Source organism: Cheilinus undulatus, linkage group 21 (genome assembly GCF_018320785.1).
Source record: "Cheilinus undulatus linkage group 21, ASM1832078v1, whole genome shotgun sequence".
Classification (NCBI taxonomy): Eukaryota; Metazoa; Chordata; class Actinopteri; order Labriformes; family Labridae; genus Cheilinus; species Cheilinus undulatus.
This window is the reverse complement of record NC_054885.1, coordinates 33,148,974-33,161,504: the sequence shown is the minus strand read 5'-3', so window position 1 is coordinate 33,161,504 and position 12,531 is coordinate 33,148,974. Positions and strand designations below refer to the sequence as shown.

Sequence of the window (12,531 nt, the reverse complement as noted above, 5' to 3'; positions counted from 1 at the left end):
ATAACCTACCTGTAATCTCACATTAAACATCATCGAAGCGACGAGATAGATGTAAGGGAATCTGATTCGCAGTCGCCATGCGAGATCAAAAAATATCAACAAAGTCCTCGTCAAGCCTTTGGAAAACACTCCGTAAGTCCGACCAGCTGAGCCCGAGAACCGGAGCACCAAATAAGACAGAGCCGCCATACAGGCGAAGACTGCCCGGCTGGATCCTTCGATCAGTCGGTCAGATAGAGAGGAGAAGCAGCGGTGAAGAGGAAGCGGATACGCGACAGTTCATGTTTCTATCACTGTCTCACACCGAGCTCCATTTTTACTTCAGCTGGCTGTGTTGGCAGAGCTGCTCCACCCCAAAGCCTCTCTACAGACTCCTGTTTTGGTCAGCGGGAGGGGGACGGATTTGGGTGTGACACAACCGGAAGTTTTAGCCTATGTCCTCGTTACAGACATTTTTAAAGAATAAATTAAACATTACTGCCAACAAAATAATACAAATTATATACAATATACAGAAAATAATTCAATTTGTCAACAAAATATTTTGGTTTTATTTGGACTGTGTTGATTTTATCACTGAATTGTGGTCCACATCTGAGTTCTTAATCATTTGTTTTATTCAGATTATTCAAATGTGTGTCATATCATAATTTTTGTAGAATTTAACTTTTTAATCTAATACCTGCTCATACCGATAACATGCTCATAATATGCATTCCTAGTAATTCTCATCAGTGTATGGTAGTGGTGGCAAAATTAATGCTTGCTGCAGAAAACACGTGTTGATCTGCAAACTTTGAAAATAATATGTTACACTGATAAATATCTTGTTAAACCCCTTCTTTTAAACAGGGCAATTTGACAGCAATTTTGACTTATTATTGTTGGAAACTTAAAGCAGCTGTGCGTGGATACCCAGCCTTTAATATATAAAACTCAGTGTGACTGGGAACCACGTGGTTTTTTCATCATAAGCGCAGTCTCATTATTTAATAGCCATACCTGATATACGTTTGTGCGTGGACCACTATACCACTGATTTTAAGTGACATTTGACTAAATCAGTTATACTTGCAGGGATGGAGGGAGCACAAGCCTATTATGCTGAAGTAAAAACTAGTTACCTTGGTAAAGATTTACTTAAAAAGTAAGTTTTGTGCTCTATTTAGCAAATCAAGTAAATAAAAGTAATTAATCTATGAGTGACTCAAAGTTCCGAGTACTGAGTGGCTTCTTTCGATGCCTGAAGGGGTCAATGAAATTTACCGAGCAGTATCAGTGGGTTAGTTGTTTGCTCTAACTGTTTTCATACAGTTAATTGATGGCAAAGTTCAGATTAAAATGTGTAGTTGATGTGACGTCATTTCCCCAATACGTGTCACATTTAAAACAGTCCGTGTTGTCGTTATTTTTTCCTTTCTTTCCTTGTTCCTGTTTTCCTCTAAAAATACAGAAATTACAGAGTCATCTGTTTAATTGCGCTTTTTGGATGTGTAATTGACATTTGGTTGTCAGTTGCCTGTTTTCAGGAGATTTTAAATGGTGAAATATTCTAGGGGTGTATCAGCCCAGTGTACCGGATGCACCATCTGCTGGTGGAGGCCAGCTTCATTTTTTTCTTAGGGGTGGTGGCCGCTGTTTTGCTTCATAGCTTCCCGATCTGCCTACGAAAGCATGGGAATGTTGCGAGGGAATTTCTAAGTAAACTTGTTTTTAAGTTCTTGATAAGTTACTGTAAGTCATCCAGAAGCTCTTGCCTATTACTTGGAGTCTAATCTGTCCGACAAAAGGCTTTTATCGAAGCGTTTTTGGGACGTTTCAACAGCGAGCAATCCCGGACAAAGGAAGAGAGACTTGTGAGCTAACGTTAGCTGCTCCCGGGCTAACTTAGCATTCCTCTAGCTGCGGCGCAATGCAGGCCATAAAGTGTGTCGTTGTCGGAGACGGGTAAGTTAATTTAACCGACGATTTGTTTGTGTTTCCAAGCTTTTATTTCACTTACATGTGGACATAAGCCGAAAACAACCACACGAGTATAGCTAACGTCCAAGCTATTTGCTTCAAAATTTCCCTAACGGGTAAACTTGGCTACGAAGTCATAACTTTAACTACCTGTTTATGTAACAGGAGTCTTTTTCGCTTAACTTCTTTGCTTTTCTAATCGGAGTTTTCCTCTCTTTTGTGATAGAGGACATGTTATAGTGGTTGTTAGTTGTTATTAAGACAAAATATAGCGTTACACCAAAGCTATAATACAAGTGGTTGGCTAATCTTTGACTTAACGCTAACATTGTTTTCCTCTCTCTTGGGTGAGTCAGACATCACTGGCCCACTTAACCACTGTTTCATTTCGAGTTTGGCAATAAATATCAGTCTACTTAGACGCTCTAGTCATGTACGGTGGGCTGGCTGTGCCATTATGGCTGCAACAACACCAGAATTAGACCTCAATATGATTCTAGTAAAGATAAAACAGTACAAACACCACGTCTACAAAAGAAGACAGAAGCACACGATATTAGGTCATTTCTTGTGTTCAGTTTCTTAACTAATTGATTCATTCTTTCCATGTGCACTTGACTTATAGAGATGTAGTTTTAAAGCTTTGGTACTTTTATTTATTATTATTATAATAACAAGGATTGTAAACTACAAGAGGAGTGGTTTCATAAGTATGGAAGTGTCAAAAAATCAGACAATCACAGGTTGACATAGTTTCCCTTCCTCTTGGGTGAGTCAGACATCATGGCCCATTTAACTACTGTTTCATTTTAAGTTTGGCAACTGTTACTGATCCCAGAATATCAAACCTTACTATGACACCAGTTAAAATTAAAGAATATGGGTACTTGAACTGAGATGAAACTCTTAGGCATCCTGTAGAGGGTGTTTTCTAGATCCATAGATAGATGTAATACATTGATCCCAAACTGGGGAACCAACGTGTCAATTGCATGTATCATGAAGTAGGACGTTTTAATTGGGTTGATCTTTAATACAATTGAGATTAAAGAGTGTCACTCCCTCTTGGATGACAGACATTGCCTATTTAACTAATGTATAATCTCAAGTTTACCAACAGTTACTAATTAAACACATTTATTTCTTTTAAATTCAGGTTAATTATGTTAATTAGGTATTTTAGTGATACAAAAGATTTAAGCTTTGATACAGCTCTTTAAAAAATTAAATAGTATTGATACCCCATCAACAAAAACACAACTCCCAAGCACCAATTATTAGATTGATTTATTGATTCAGTCCCTTCAATGCATTTCTGATCATACAGATATCATTTTTAAAGCTTATTTTTCATGCTAGAATTTAAACATTGAAAACTGTGTCATTTAGATGCACAATATAGTATTGCCAATACCAGTATTCAAATGTAGTCCAAACCTTAAACTTAAGCCCTTTAAACACAAAATTTAAAGTCTGAGGATGAGCGAGTAAAAACATTTCAATATTTAAACAGACTTAAAAGTGTAAGGAATGATGATACATAAAGAAAAATACTTTAAACTTCACTTAGCTTACTTATTTGTTAGTAGGAACAATATTTTCAGCTGATACAAGCTGATTTTTATCACCAAAATATTGGTATTGGAAGAAATGTTCATAGCTGCCAATACCGATATCATGCCACTGCCAGTGATATTGCCCATCCCTAGTATAATTTAAAGCACATTGTGTCAGGGAGCATTGAAGGGTCAAAAATTTGGACAACCCTTGGTTAAAACAGCTCTCCACCCTCTTGTGTGAGTCAGACATCTCTGGTCTGCTTAACCAATGTTTGATTTTGAGTTTGACAACCGTTACTAATCAACTAAGACCCTGTAGTTATTTTAATACAGGATTGATGTGTCTGCATCACTCTTGTGTCGTTTCTTGTTGAAAGGGATGTAGCAATACCGATTTTTTTTAACCTTAAATACCTTTCTTGTGAATTTCAAATTATATTTATCTGTTTCAATACCACAGCCACAAAAATAGAAGTCAGAGGTAAATAGGTCTGCAAAGTTTTGATCACAGAACATTACCTGTTATTTAAACAATTTAGACAATATGCAGGACACTGATTACTTATCAACTCAGACATTTTAAAACTTGAATGGGTTTTTTGTCCATCATGTCTTGTGTTTATCTTTGTCTGTTACTCTACACATGCTGCCTGTTTAAAGTGAAATGCACAAGTCATTTTAAGACAGTCTGCTGCAGCTTAAGACTAGTAAATGATTACTGTATTTAGCAAAGACTGGCCTTTAAATGTGCAACAGCATGTGGGAGGTAAACACATGCAGAAGTCCTTGTTCATTCAGGGTGTGGTGGATACCACAAGTGCACAGTCATTGATGTTGCTTTGGCTGTATTTGATTTATTATTAATATACTATTACTAATGCACTGCAGTAGACTGGATTTTATGGCCCACAGAGTAGATAGGGCTGATATCTCAAAGGTCATGTTTGGAAGTAAGAGAAGACCTGGGTTCATTTAAGGCCAGCTATACATTTTCCCTAAAAGCTTTACAAATAGATATGTACAGGCCAGGGACAATTTCTGAATTTGAAAAAAAATATAAATTGCAGCAACCATTTCAGCAAGCTAAAAGCACTATCTGTGTCTGGCTTCTCTTGTTTGATGCGGGTGGTTAAAGCTGTTGCAGTGAATATTGTTTTATAAGTAGTCAAGCTCAAACTGGCATTGATGAATGGTAGAGAAAGGAGATATTTTATAGAAAGATCAGTGAAATAAAGAATCTTATTTACAAAATAATTTGGAGCTAATGTAATTGCATGTAAATTGATGAAAAAGAAAATGGAACCATGCTTTAAATATTGTTTTATGTTTTTTGAGTTGAGTGTGTCATTACATCCCTAATCACCACTGTAGCTTCCCAAATGTTAATATTAGATGGCTTCAAGGTGTTACTATGAAGCTTAACCCAGTGTAATATTTATAAGAAGGGCTGGACTAAGTAGAGAAGTTTGCCTTTTTGTCCCTGAAACAAACACATCACAAGAAAGCACCTCAAATATGTTTTAATATGCAATAATATTTGGTTGTTGCTGCAGTGTTTATCTGCTGGTGATGCACAAACCAATACCAAAGCCCAGTCCTTAAAAAGAGCACAGGATGCTGAGCATATTCGCTAAGAAATGTTATATCTTTTTCCTTCTTCCTTCCAGTGCTGTGGGTAAGACCTGCCTGCTCATCAGCTACACCACTAATGCCTTTCCTGGAGAGTACATCCCCACAGTGTGAGTATCTCTAGCTGCAGCCCATTGTGACTTATTCATTTATGTAAGCCTAGTATCTGTCAGCACTAGCAGCCATCATTTGTCCCTACTTTGTTTTCTTTTACAGTCCTTGCATAATAAGAAAGCAACAACAGCCACTCTTGAGATGAAAGTTTGGTGTAGTGCCAAACAGGTTGAATGCATTTGCTGTGACTGTAACTGTAAATGATTCAGGGAAGATCTTATTCTGGAGAATTCTGAGAAAATCCCACACCCTTTCTAATCTCAGATGAGCTATTTAAACTATGCTGATATGCATCACTGTCGGTCTGGCACGGACTTGCTAAGCATGCTAGATTTTATTAAGAAGAGACAGATTTTTGTTTTTTTCAGGAGAGCAAAACGGCATACTGGTTTACCAGATAAATATGTCAGGATCAATATTTTTAGGGCCCACGCACAGGGGCGAGGACCCTCTAAAGACGAAGGATTATTACTCTCCCCCGTCTTTCATTAGGCCTTTAAAGACCTCAGCATGCTCATAAAGTTATGGTTTTGCAGATACATGAGGACTTGTGAAAATCGCAGTATTTTGTGAGTTTTGAATATGTGAAATCCAGACTCAATCGTGAAAATAAAGGCCCCTCCTTTAACTTTTTCTAGAATTATGAAACTTGGTGGGTGGTTTTGCTAGGCATGATCTACAAAAAAGCCTCTTGAAGCAGTACCCTAACTCCCACAGGAAATCTGCCATTTTGAATAAATTAGTCTAAATGTGTATTTTTTGGCCCATTTCCAGGGGTCCTTTGAGAACTAATATCAGTTCATCTTCATCCTTATTTGTAAACTCACATGTCTTCTCCTCCGTCAGGTTTGACAACTACTCTGCTAATGTTATGGTGGATGGGAAACCTGTGAACCTGGGCCTTTGGGATACAGCAGGACAAGAAGACTATGACAGACTCCGCCCACTTTCCTACCCACAGACGGTATACATAAAAACACCCATTGTTGTTCTCTAAATGATGTTGGTGCTCTTACGTAGTCACTTTAGGAAGTTTTGATGCCTTGACTGAGCAAGGAAGTTAAAGGGAAAGAAAAACACCACACCTTTTTACGACGTGAAATCAAGAGGTTTCAGCAGGAAGTGATCGTCAGTGACTCTTACTGTCCTGTTTTCTTTTTCTCTTCAGGATGTGTTTCTCATCTGCTTTTCACTTGTGAGTCCTGCCTCGTTTGAAAACGTCCGTGCCAAGGTGAGTTTAGATCATGTGACTTGTTGTAAAAGCGTGAATTAGAGTACTGATACAGGGTGGTAAACCTTTATAGTTTTCTCCAAGGATGACGTAGAATTATTACAAAGATTAATTTCACCCATTCATTATGAACTTGTTTTTCTACTTGTAGTATTTCTTTCCTTTACAATATTATTGCCATTAAAAGTAACTTAATTAACTGTATTACAAAGTGAGAAAAGTGGTTTGTGATGGCACTTGGGTGTCACCAGGAATTTAAACATTTTGGTAATAATTTAATTGAAGAGGTATGCATGAGATTGACATGACACCTGTCACTGATATGAAGGAGGCTGTATTAATGTTGATATTATAGTTAGGTGTAGTTCAGTCTATGTTACCTTTAATGCTATAAATTAAGATCTTAGTCACTTCTGCTCACACCACTGGACACAGTTTTTAGTTTGCCTTTCACTTTGTCTGGTTTCACTGCAGCTTTTTTCCTTTCCTGGACAGCCACATAAGTAAAAACTAGATCTCAACCCTCTATTGTCTCCAGTCTTTATGCTAGGCTAAGCCAGCTAGCTACAGCCTTACCATACTGTACAAAGAAGCAAATAAGGATCAAACAGTGTCAACTTTGCATTAACAAAATTCAAAAACATTCATGAAGCCTCCTTCCTGTCAATGGCGGGTATCATGTCAGTCTTTTGCATACCCCATAAAGGGGACACATTATGCAAAAAACACATTTTCAGGCTTTTCTAACAAAAACATGTGCCCCTGGCCTGTCCACAACCCCCTCAAGTACCAAAAAAATCCATTCCCTTCCACCCTCTCTTTCTCCACCTTTCAGAAAATGTGTGCTAAAACCAGCCGTTTTCAGATTTTACCCTCATGATGTCACAGGGGGAGTAAGCACCGCTCCCAGGTTTGGTTGGCCCTCCCCGCCTGGAAAGTTCCACTCTTCTCTCCTGATCTTCCTCTCAGCTGCCAGCTGATAGCTCAGTGGGTTACTCTGCTGACTTTTGTCTGGGAGATTTATGGTTCAAATTCCAGTCAGGTCCTTAACTTCGGATAAAAGTATCTGTAACATTGTAACATCAGGAGGGCCATATCCGTTTCCTGAGAGGCTGTGGTTGGGCGCAAAATCAGACAACTAATTACCTTTTAAAGCCACAGACAAAGAAACGGCTTGTTCTGAGAAGGGCAGAAACAGAGGGGTTTGTGGACATGCAAAAACCCTATACTAGAGTGTTTTTTCAGCAACAAACTTCACAGGCATGTTTTGGAGACCTCTGAGACTAATATAAACGTGTCTTGAAAGGGTTAAATATGTCTCCTTAAAAAGTGTTGCCACCCTTTAACGATTTGTTACATTTTTTCATATGAAGGTTAATCTTTGGGGCTTTTTACCTTCATTTGGAGAGGATAGGTCAGCAAATAGTGTAGAAAACTGGGGAGAAAGGGCATGCAGGAAAAGAGCCACAGCTGAAGGCTATTTGCACCGTGTTGTTACACATCTACACATCATTACACAATGTTAGATGTCCAGATGGCACATAGACTGACTATACATTTACCTTTGGTCCTTAAGGCTTATTATCTTAAACTCTGCAGCCTTATTATAGGCATAAAAAAGCAATCACCCCTAAAGATCTTTGATTACTCACAATCTGACAGAAGTGGGCAGAGACGTACAGGGCACAGCTGTGCTTAGCATTTAAACCGATATCCACAATCATAAAACAGGTGTGTGCAAGAGAAATGAATGCATCAAAATAAATGCAGGCAAGTTCCTACATGCTAACAGTGTGTCCCAACAGCACACAGCAGAGTTGGCATCAGTAAGAGATCAGCTTAATTGAATTGTTTCCTATCAGAGTGGCCTTACAGGCTGCACACAGCGCAGCATGACTTGACAGTCGTTTTTTTTATCCCTTTGCCTCGTTTCTGTCTTCCTTTCTGTGCTTTACTAGTAGGGATGCAAGATCAGCTTGATATCTGCATCAGCTTTAGCTTTTGAAGTGAATTCCAGGTAGAGGATGTGAGATGGATTGGAAAAAACTCACCGTGCTTGCCTGAGAACAGACTGTTCATACGTGGACTGCAGGGACAGGTTTTCACTTCTCTCTACCACCTTCATGGCGGTCTGCACCAGACAAGCAATTTTAGATTCAATGTGAACAGAGATTACTGTGACAGGCTGACATCCTGTATCAGATTTTGCTCTCCAAAAACACCTGAAAAACAAAGCTTGATCTGATCAACACTGAACACTCTGAGTCAGCATAAAAACTACGCCGTGTAGTTTTAGGCAAGAACAACAGACTTACATCATTTGAAGTCTTTTCTTTGTTTACCCTAATTACTTCAATTTCACAGGTTTTAAGGACTGATGTTTGTGTCTTTTTTCATTTTGTAAGGACTGAAGTTTTAGGTTTGAACTCTATTTATTTGTCTATTCATCGACTAAAACAAATGAATAAATATTGGTATATCAGATATTGGCAAAAATCTAATCCTACATCCCTAAATCATCTCCATATCCATGATTGAAATGTTAAACTCTGACCTGTAGCAACAAGAAGGCCAAACTATTTTGCTCAGCCCTGTCAATGACTCGATGATGCACCACATTTGTTTCTCTGATTCTAATAAAAGTGCTAGATACCATGTTTGATAGATGCTTTATGGGACAGTACCAGTGTTTTTTTGTGTAATTAAGACAGTGTGCAGGAGTTTGCCTGCTCATTTTCATCATCAGCAAACCAGAAATTACCCAGCATCTGATGCCTTAGACCTGCTGTTATACCAAAAGGATATTGAAATCATTTGATTTTTACTGGTATTATCTCAGAGTTTAAATTTCTTGTAATGTGACAACTAGGGGTGTGACGAGACACTTATCTCACGAGAAGAGACGAGATGAGATTTTACACTTTTTTCCAATTTTGGAAAAAAATACATGGGTGGATAATATGTCCTTTATACAACTGAAAGTCATAATTGCAAAGCATTCAGGTCTACTCAAAAATGTTTGAACTAAGTACTGAATAGGCTATTAATGCTTCCAAAGAATATGTTTTGTCTAACTTTGACTCAAACTGTACATTTGAATGCTCTACAAATCAAACCTTTCATTTTAACTGTCTACAAAATCTTTAATTTACTACACTTTACCTACAATTACAATAATTATTTTTAATAATATTAAAAACAGTATAATATTATTATACTTAATCACATATAATAAAAAAATGTAGATTTATTTAAAAGTACTTTAAGCACTGTTTACAACAGACTGAAATGTAATGATTTATAGGCAGATCATGTGCGGCTCAAGTAGCGCACGTGAGGGGTGTGGGAGGTTGGATACCGGATCAGCTCCGTTTCTTCATTAGCTCTCTCACCAACAGTTTAAAGTGTCCAGGGCATCTTTGTGATCTTTTATAACTTCCAGTTTGGTATTGTCTTCTCTAAGGAGAGCTGCTGCTCCAAGTGTCTGCACAACATTGATCTCACGAGATTGATTTTTCCGTAATGAGAAATCTCGTGGTGTTTTGATCTCGCGAGATCTCATGACACGAGATCTCATCACACCCCTAGTGACAACCCTAACAAAGACAGGTCTTGAGAGTGACGGCCCTAACTTCTCAGTGTTGTGATCTCTGCAGTGGTATCCTGAGGTGAGACACCATTGTCCCAACACTCCTATTATCCTGGTGGGCACCAAGCTGGATTTGAGAGATGACAAGGACACGACAGAGAAGCTGAGGGAGAAGAAACTCTCTCCTATTACATATCCTCAAGGACTGGCGATGGCTAAGGAGATTGGTAAGAACTCTTTGAATTCATTTCAGATCTTTCTGCTGAAGTATTTTTGAAAACAAAACCAAAGACACGTTTTTGTGTCGTCTCCTCAGGTTCTGTTAAGTATCTGGAGTGCTCAGCCCTGACTCAGCGTGGCCTTAAAACCGTATTTGATGAGGCCATCCGGGCTGTCCTCTGCCCTCAGCCTGTAAAGAAGAAGCGCAAGAAGTGCACTCTCCTCTAAGACTTCCTCCTCCGGCACGTTAAAGGGGGGAACATGAGCGGTAGTGGTGCGGGTGGCTAAAGACGCAGGAGAAACACACCAGTATACACACAAAAACAATGTACTTTGGATTCTTTCCTTCCATCAGTGTAGCTACAGCAAATATACCCATCATCTCCATTGACAGTTTCACATAGGGTCAGCGTTAGGAGGGAGGGTCGTTAGATCACAAACCCTCATCCTTTCCAAACTACATATACTGTATAAACAAGTTAAATGCAATTCTTGAGGCCTTCTAAAATAGATTGGATGTTTTTTGTAAAAAGGACCGTGGAATGTTTTCAATTTGTTCTTCCACTGGTTGTCAACCTTTTTTTGTTTACAGTCTTGTGCTTGTTTTTTAATGGAAGAAATATTGCCAAATATGTTCTGCAGACGTGCTGTAATTACGCAGAAAAGATCTGTTTTGTTTCTTTTGTTTTGAACCTTTAAACCTTCAAAATACAGCTGACAGTTTGCTGTTGTGTGCTGCTTTTTCATTCAGCTCCACAATCAGTACGCGTACATGCAGTTTAGAAGGAGGGGGATTATTGAGTCAGTCTTGCTAAAACTGAGGTATGCAAGTCTGACTGAGATCATACTTAGTCATTTAAAATGTATAAAAGTTGGTTTAATGCTTCAGGTATGCGGTTGCAGATCAGTTTACTTAATTGGACTGGACTAGACATTCTGCAGAGATCAGCACCTCTGTTGCAGGCTTTCACCTTGAAGATGAAGAGCATAAATGCAAAGACATGCCATTCATCTCAGCTGTACTAAAACTAAAGCACAGAGTTTGTACAGAATATACTGAGCTGTAAAATCTGTCCATGTCGCATGATCAAAGAAGGAAGGTCCATGCTGACTAGCTGAAGTGGGACATTGTTCCAGCTCCTGAGTCAACTCTCCTGTGCTTGGGATGAGCACAGTAGCCCAGTTAAATTGCCTATTAGAGCTAAATCTGTACCATGTTCTTCCTCTGCATGTAAACGTACTGACTCTCAGCATTTTTATTAGTTTTCAGTTCCATTTCGCCAGGGCTGCCGTGTGTCACCGCACTGTCAACAAGGAATTCAAAGCTACCATCTGTCCGGTTCTTTGTTTTTGCCTCAGATGAGTTGTTTTCAGTCGCTTTGCTTTCAGTCCTAGCACGTGAATCACAAAGACAACTGAGATGTACTGAAAATGCAGAATGGGAACAGATCTTTGGACACCAACAGTGCTATTAATTACTCCCCAATGAATCGAATGATCCAGTATTTTATGTGTTTGGCTTCCACCTGTCTGGTTCATGGTATTTTTCTTTTCCCTAGAAGTGTCTCGACTGTGTAGCTGCCCAGGCGTGCAAAGCTCAAACCTTTATTAGATACCAGATTAGAACTGTTTAGGTGGTGGGGAACAAGAGCACCTTTAACGCTCTGTGGGCATTTATCAAAAACCTTTGTGCAGCACATTTTGATTTCTAATAGCATCACTACTGGCTGATTAATGTCTCTAAAACGGAGCATTTACGCCTGCTTTTAACAGAGCTACTGTCGGTTATGGTGTAGTATACAGTGTACTCATCTTTTTGTTATAATCATGTGATTTTTGTATTTTTCTTCACAGAAGTTCCACTTTGCTCACTGTATTGTTAACTAACACTATGAATATCCTTTGTTTATTACCTCTACAGTTAACGCTACCTTAATCTCCATACAAGCCTAGCTTTTTGTAATTAATGCTGATAGCATGTATGTGCAACATATACTGAAAACTAAGATTAGAATGCTACAGTTATATTTTTTGCCTATTTACAAAATGTATTTGAACTACTAGATCAGGGGGTTAAGTACATGTTGCTCATCTGTAATGTATTCAGACATCAAGCTGTGCTTTAATTCAAGCCAATGTCGTGACTCTTTAGTTTTATGGATAAAAAGCTGTTGTCACTTTTTGGAAAAGCCAATAAAATCAAGTAAAACTGACTCTGCTCTGCCTGT

General features: G+C 38.6%; 1 protein-coding gene across 1 annotated transcript; it reads left to right on the top strand.

Moving 5' to 3' along the window:
* Positions 1–1,607: 1,607 nt before the first annotated feature.
* Positions 1,608–12,516, top strand: LOC121529378 (ras-related C3 botulinum toxin substrate 1-like). Its single transcript, XM_041817171.1, has 6 exons — positions 1,608–1,947; positions 5,189–5,260; positions 6,111–6,228; positions 6,433–6,495; positions 10,152–10,311; positions 10,401–12,516. Exons 1-6 carry the CDS (start codon positions 1,913–1,915, stop codon positions 10,529–10,531), a joined length of 579 nt encoding a protein of 192 aa, XP_041673105.1. The 5' UTR covers positions 1,608–1,912; the 3' UTR covers positions 10,532–12,516.
* The last annotated feature ends 15 nt before the right edge of the window (positions 12,517–12,531 follow it).

Coding starts and splice junctions, on each gene's coding strand:
- LOC121529378 (XM_041817171.1), top strand. CDS start 1,913: ATGCAGGCCATAAAGTGTGTCGTTGTCGGAGACGG. Junction 6,229..6,432: donor CACTTTCCTACCCACAGACG/GTATACATAAAA, acceptor TTTTCTCTTCAG/GATGTGTTTCTCATCTGCTT. Junction 6,496..10,151: donor TTGAAAACGTCCGTGCCAAG/GTGAGTTTAGAT, acceptor TGATCTCTGCAG/TGGTATCCTGAGGTGAGACA.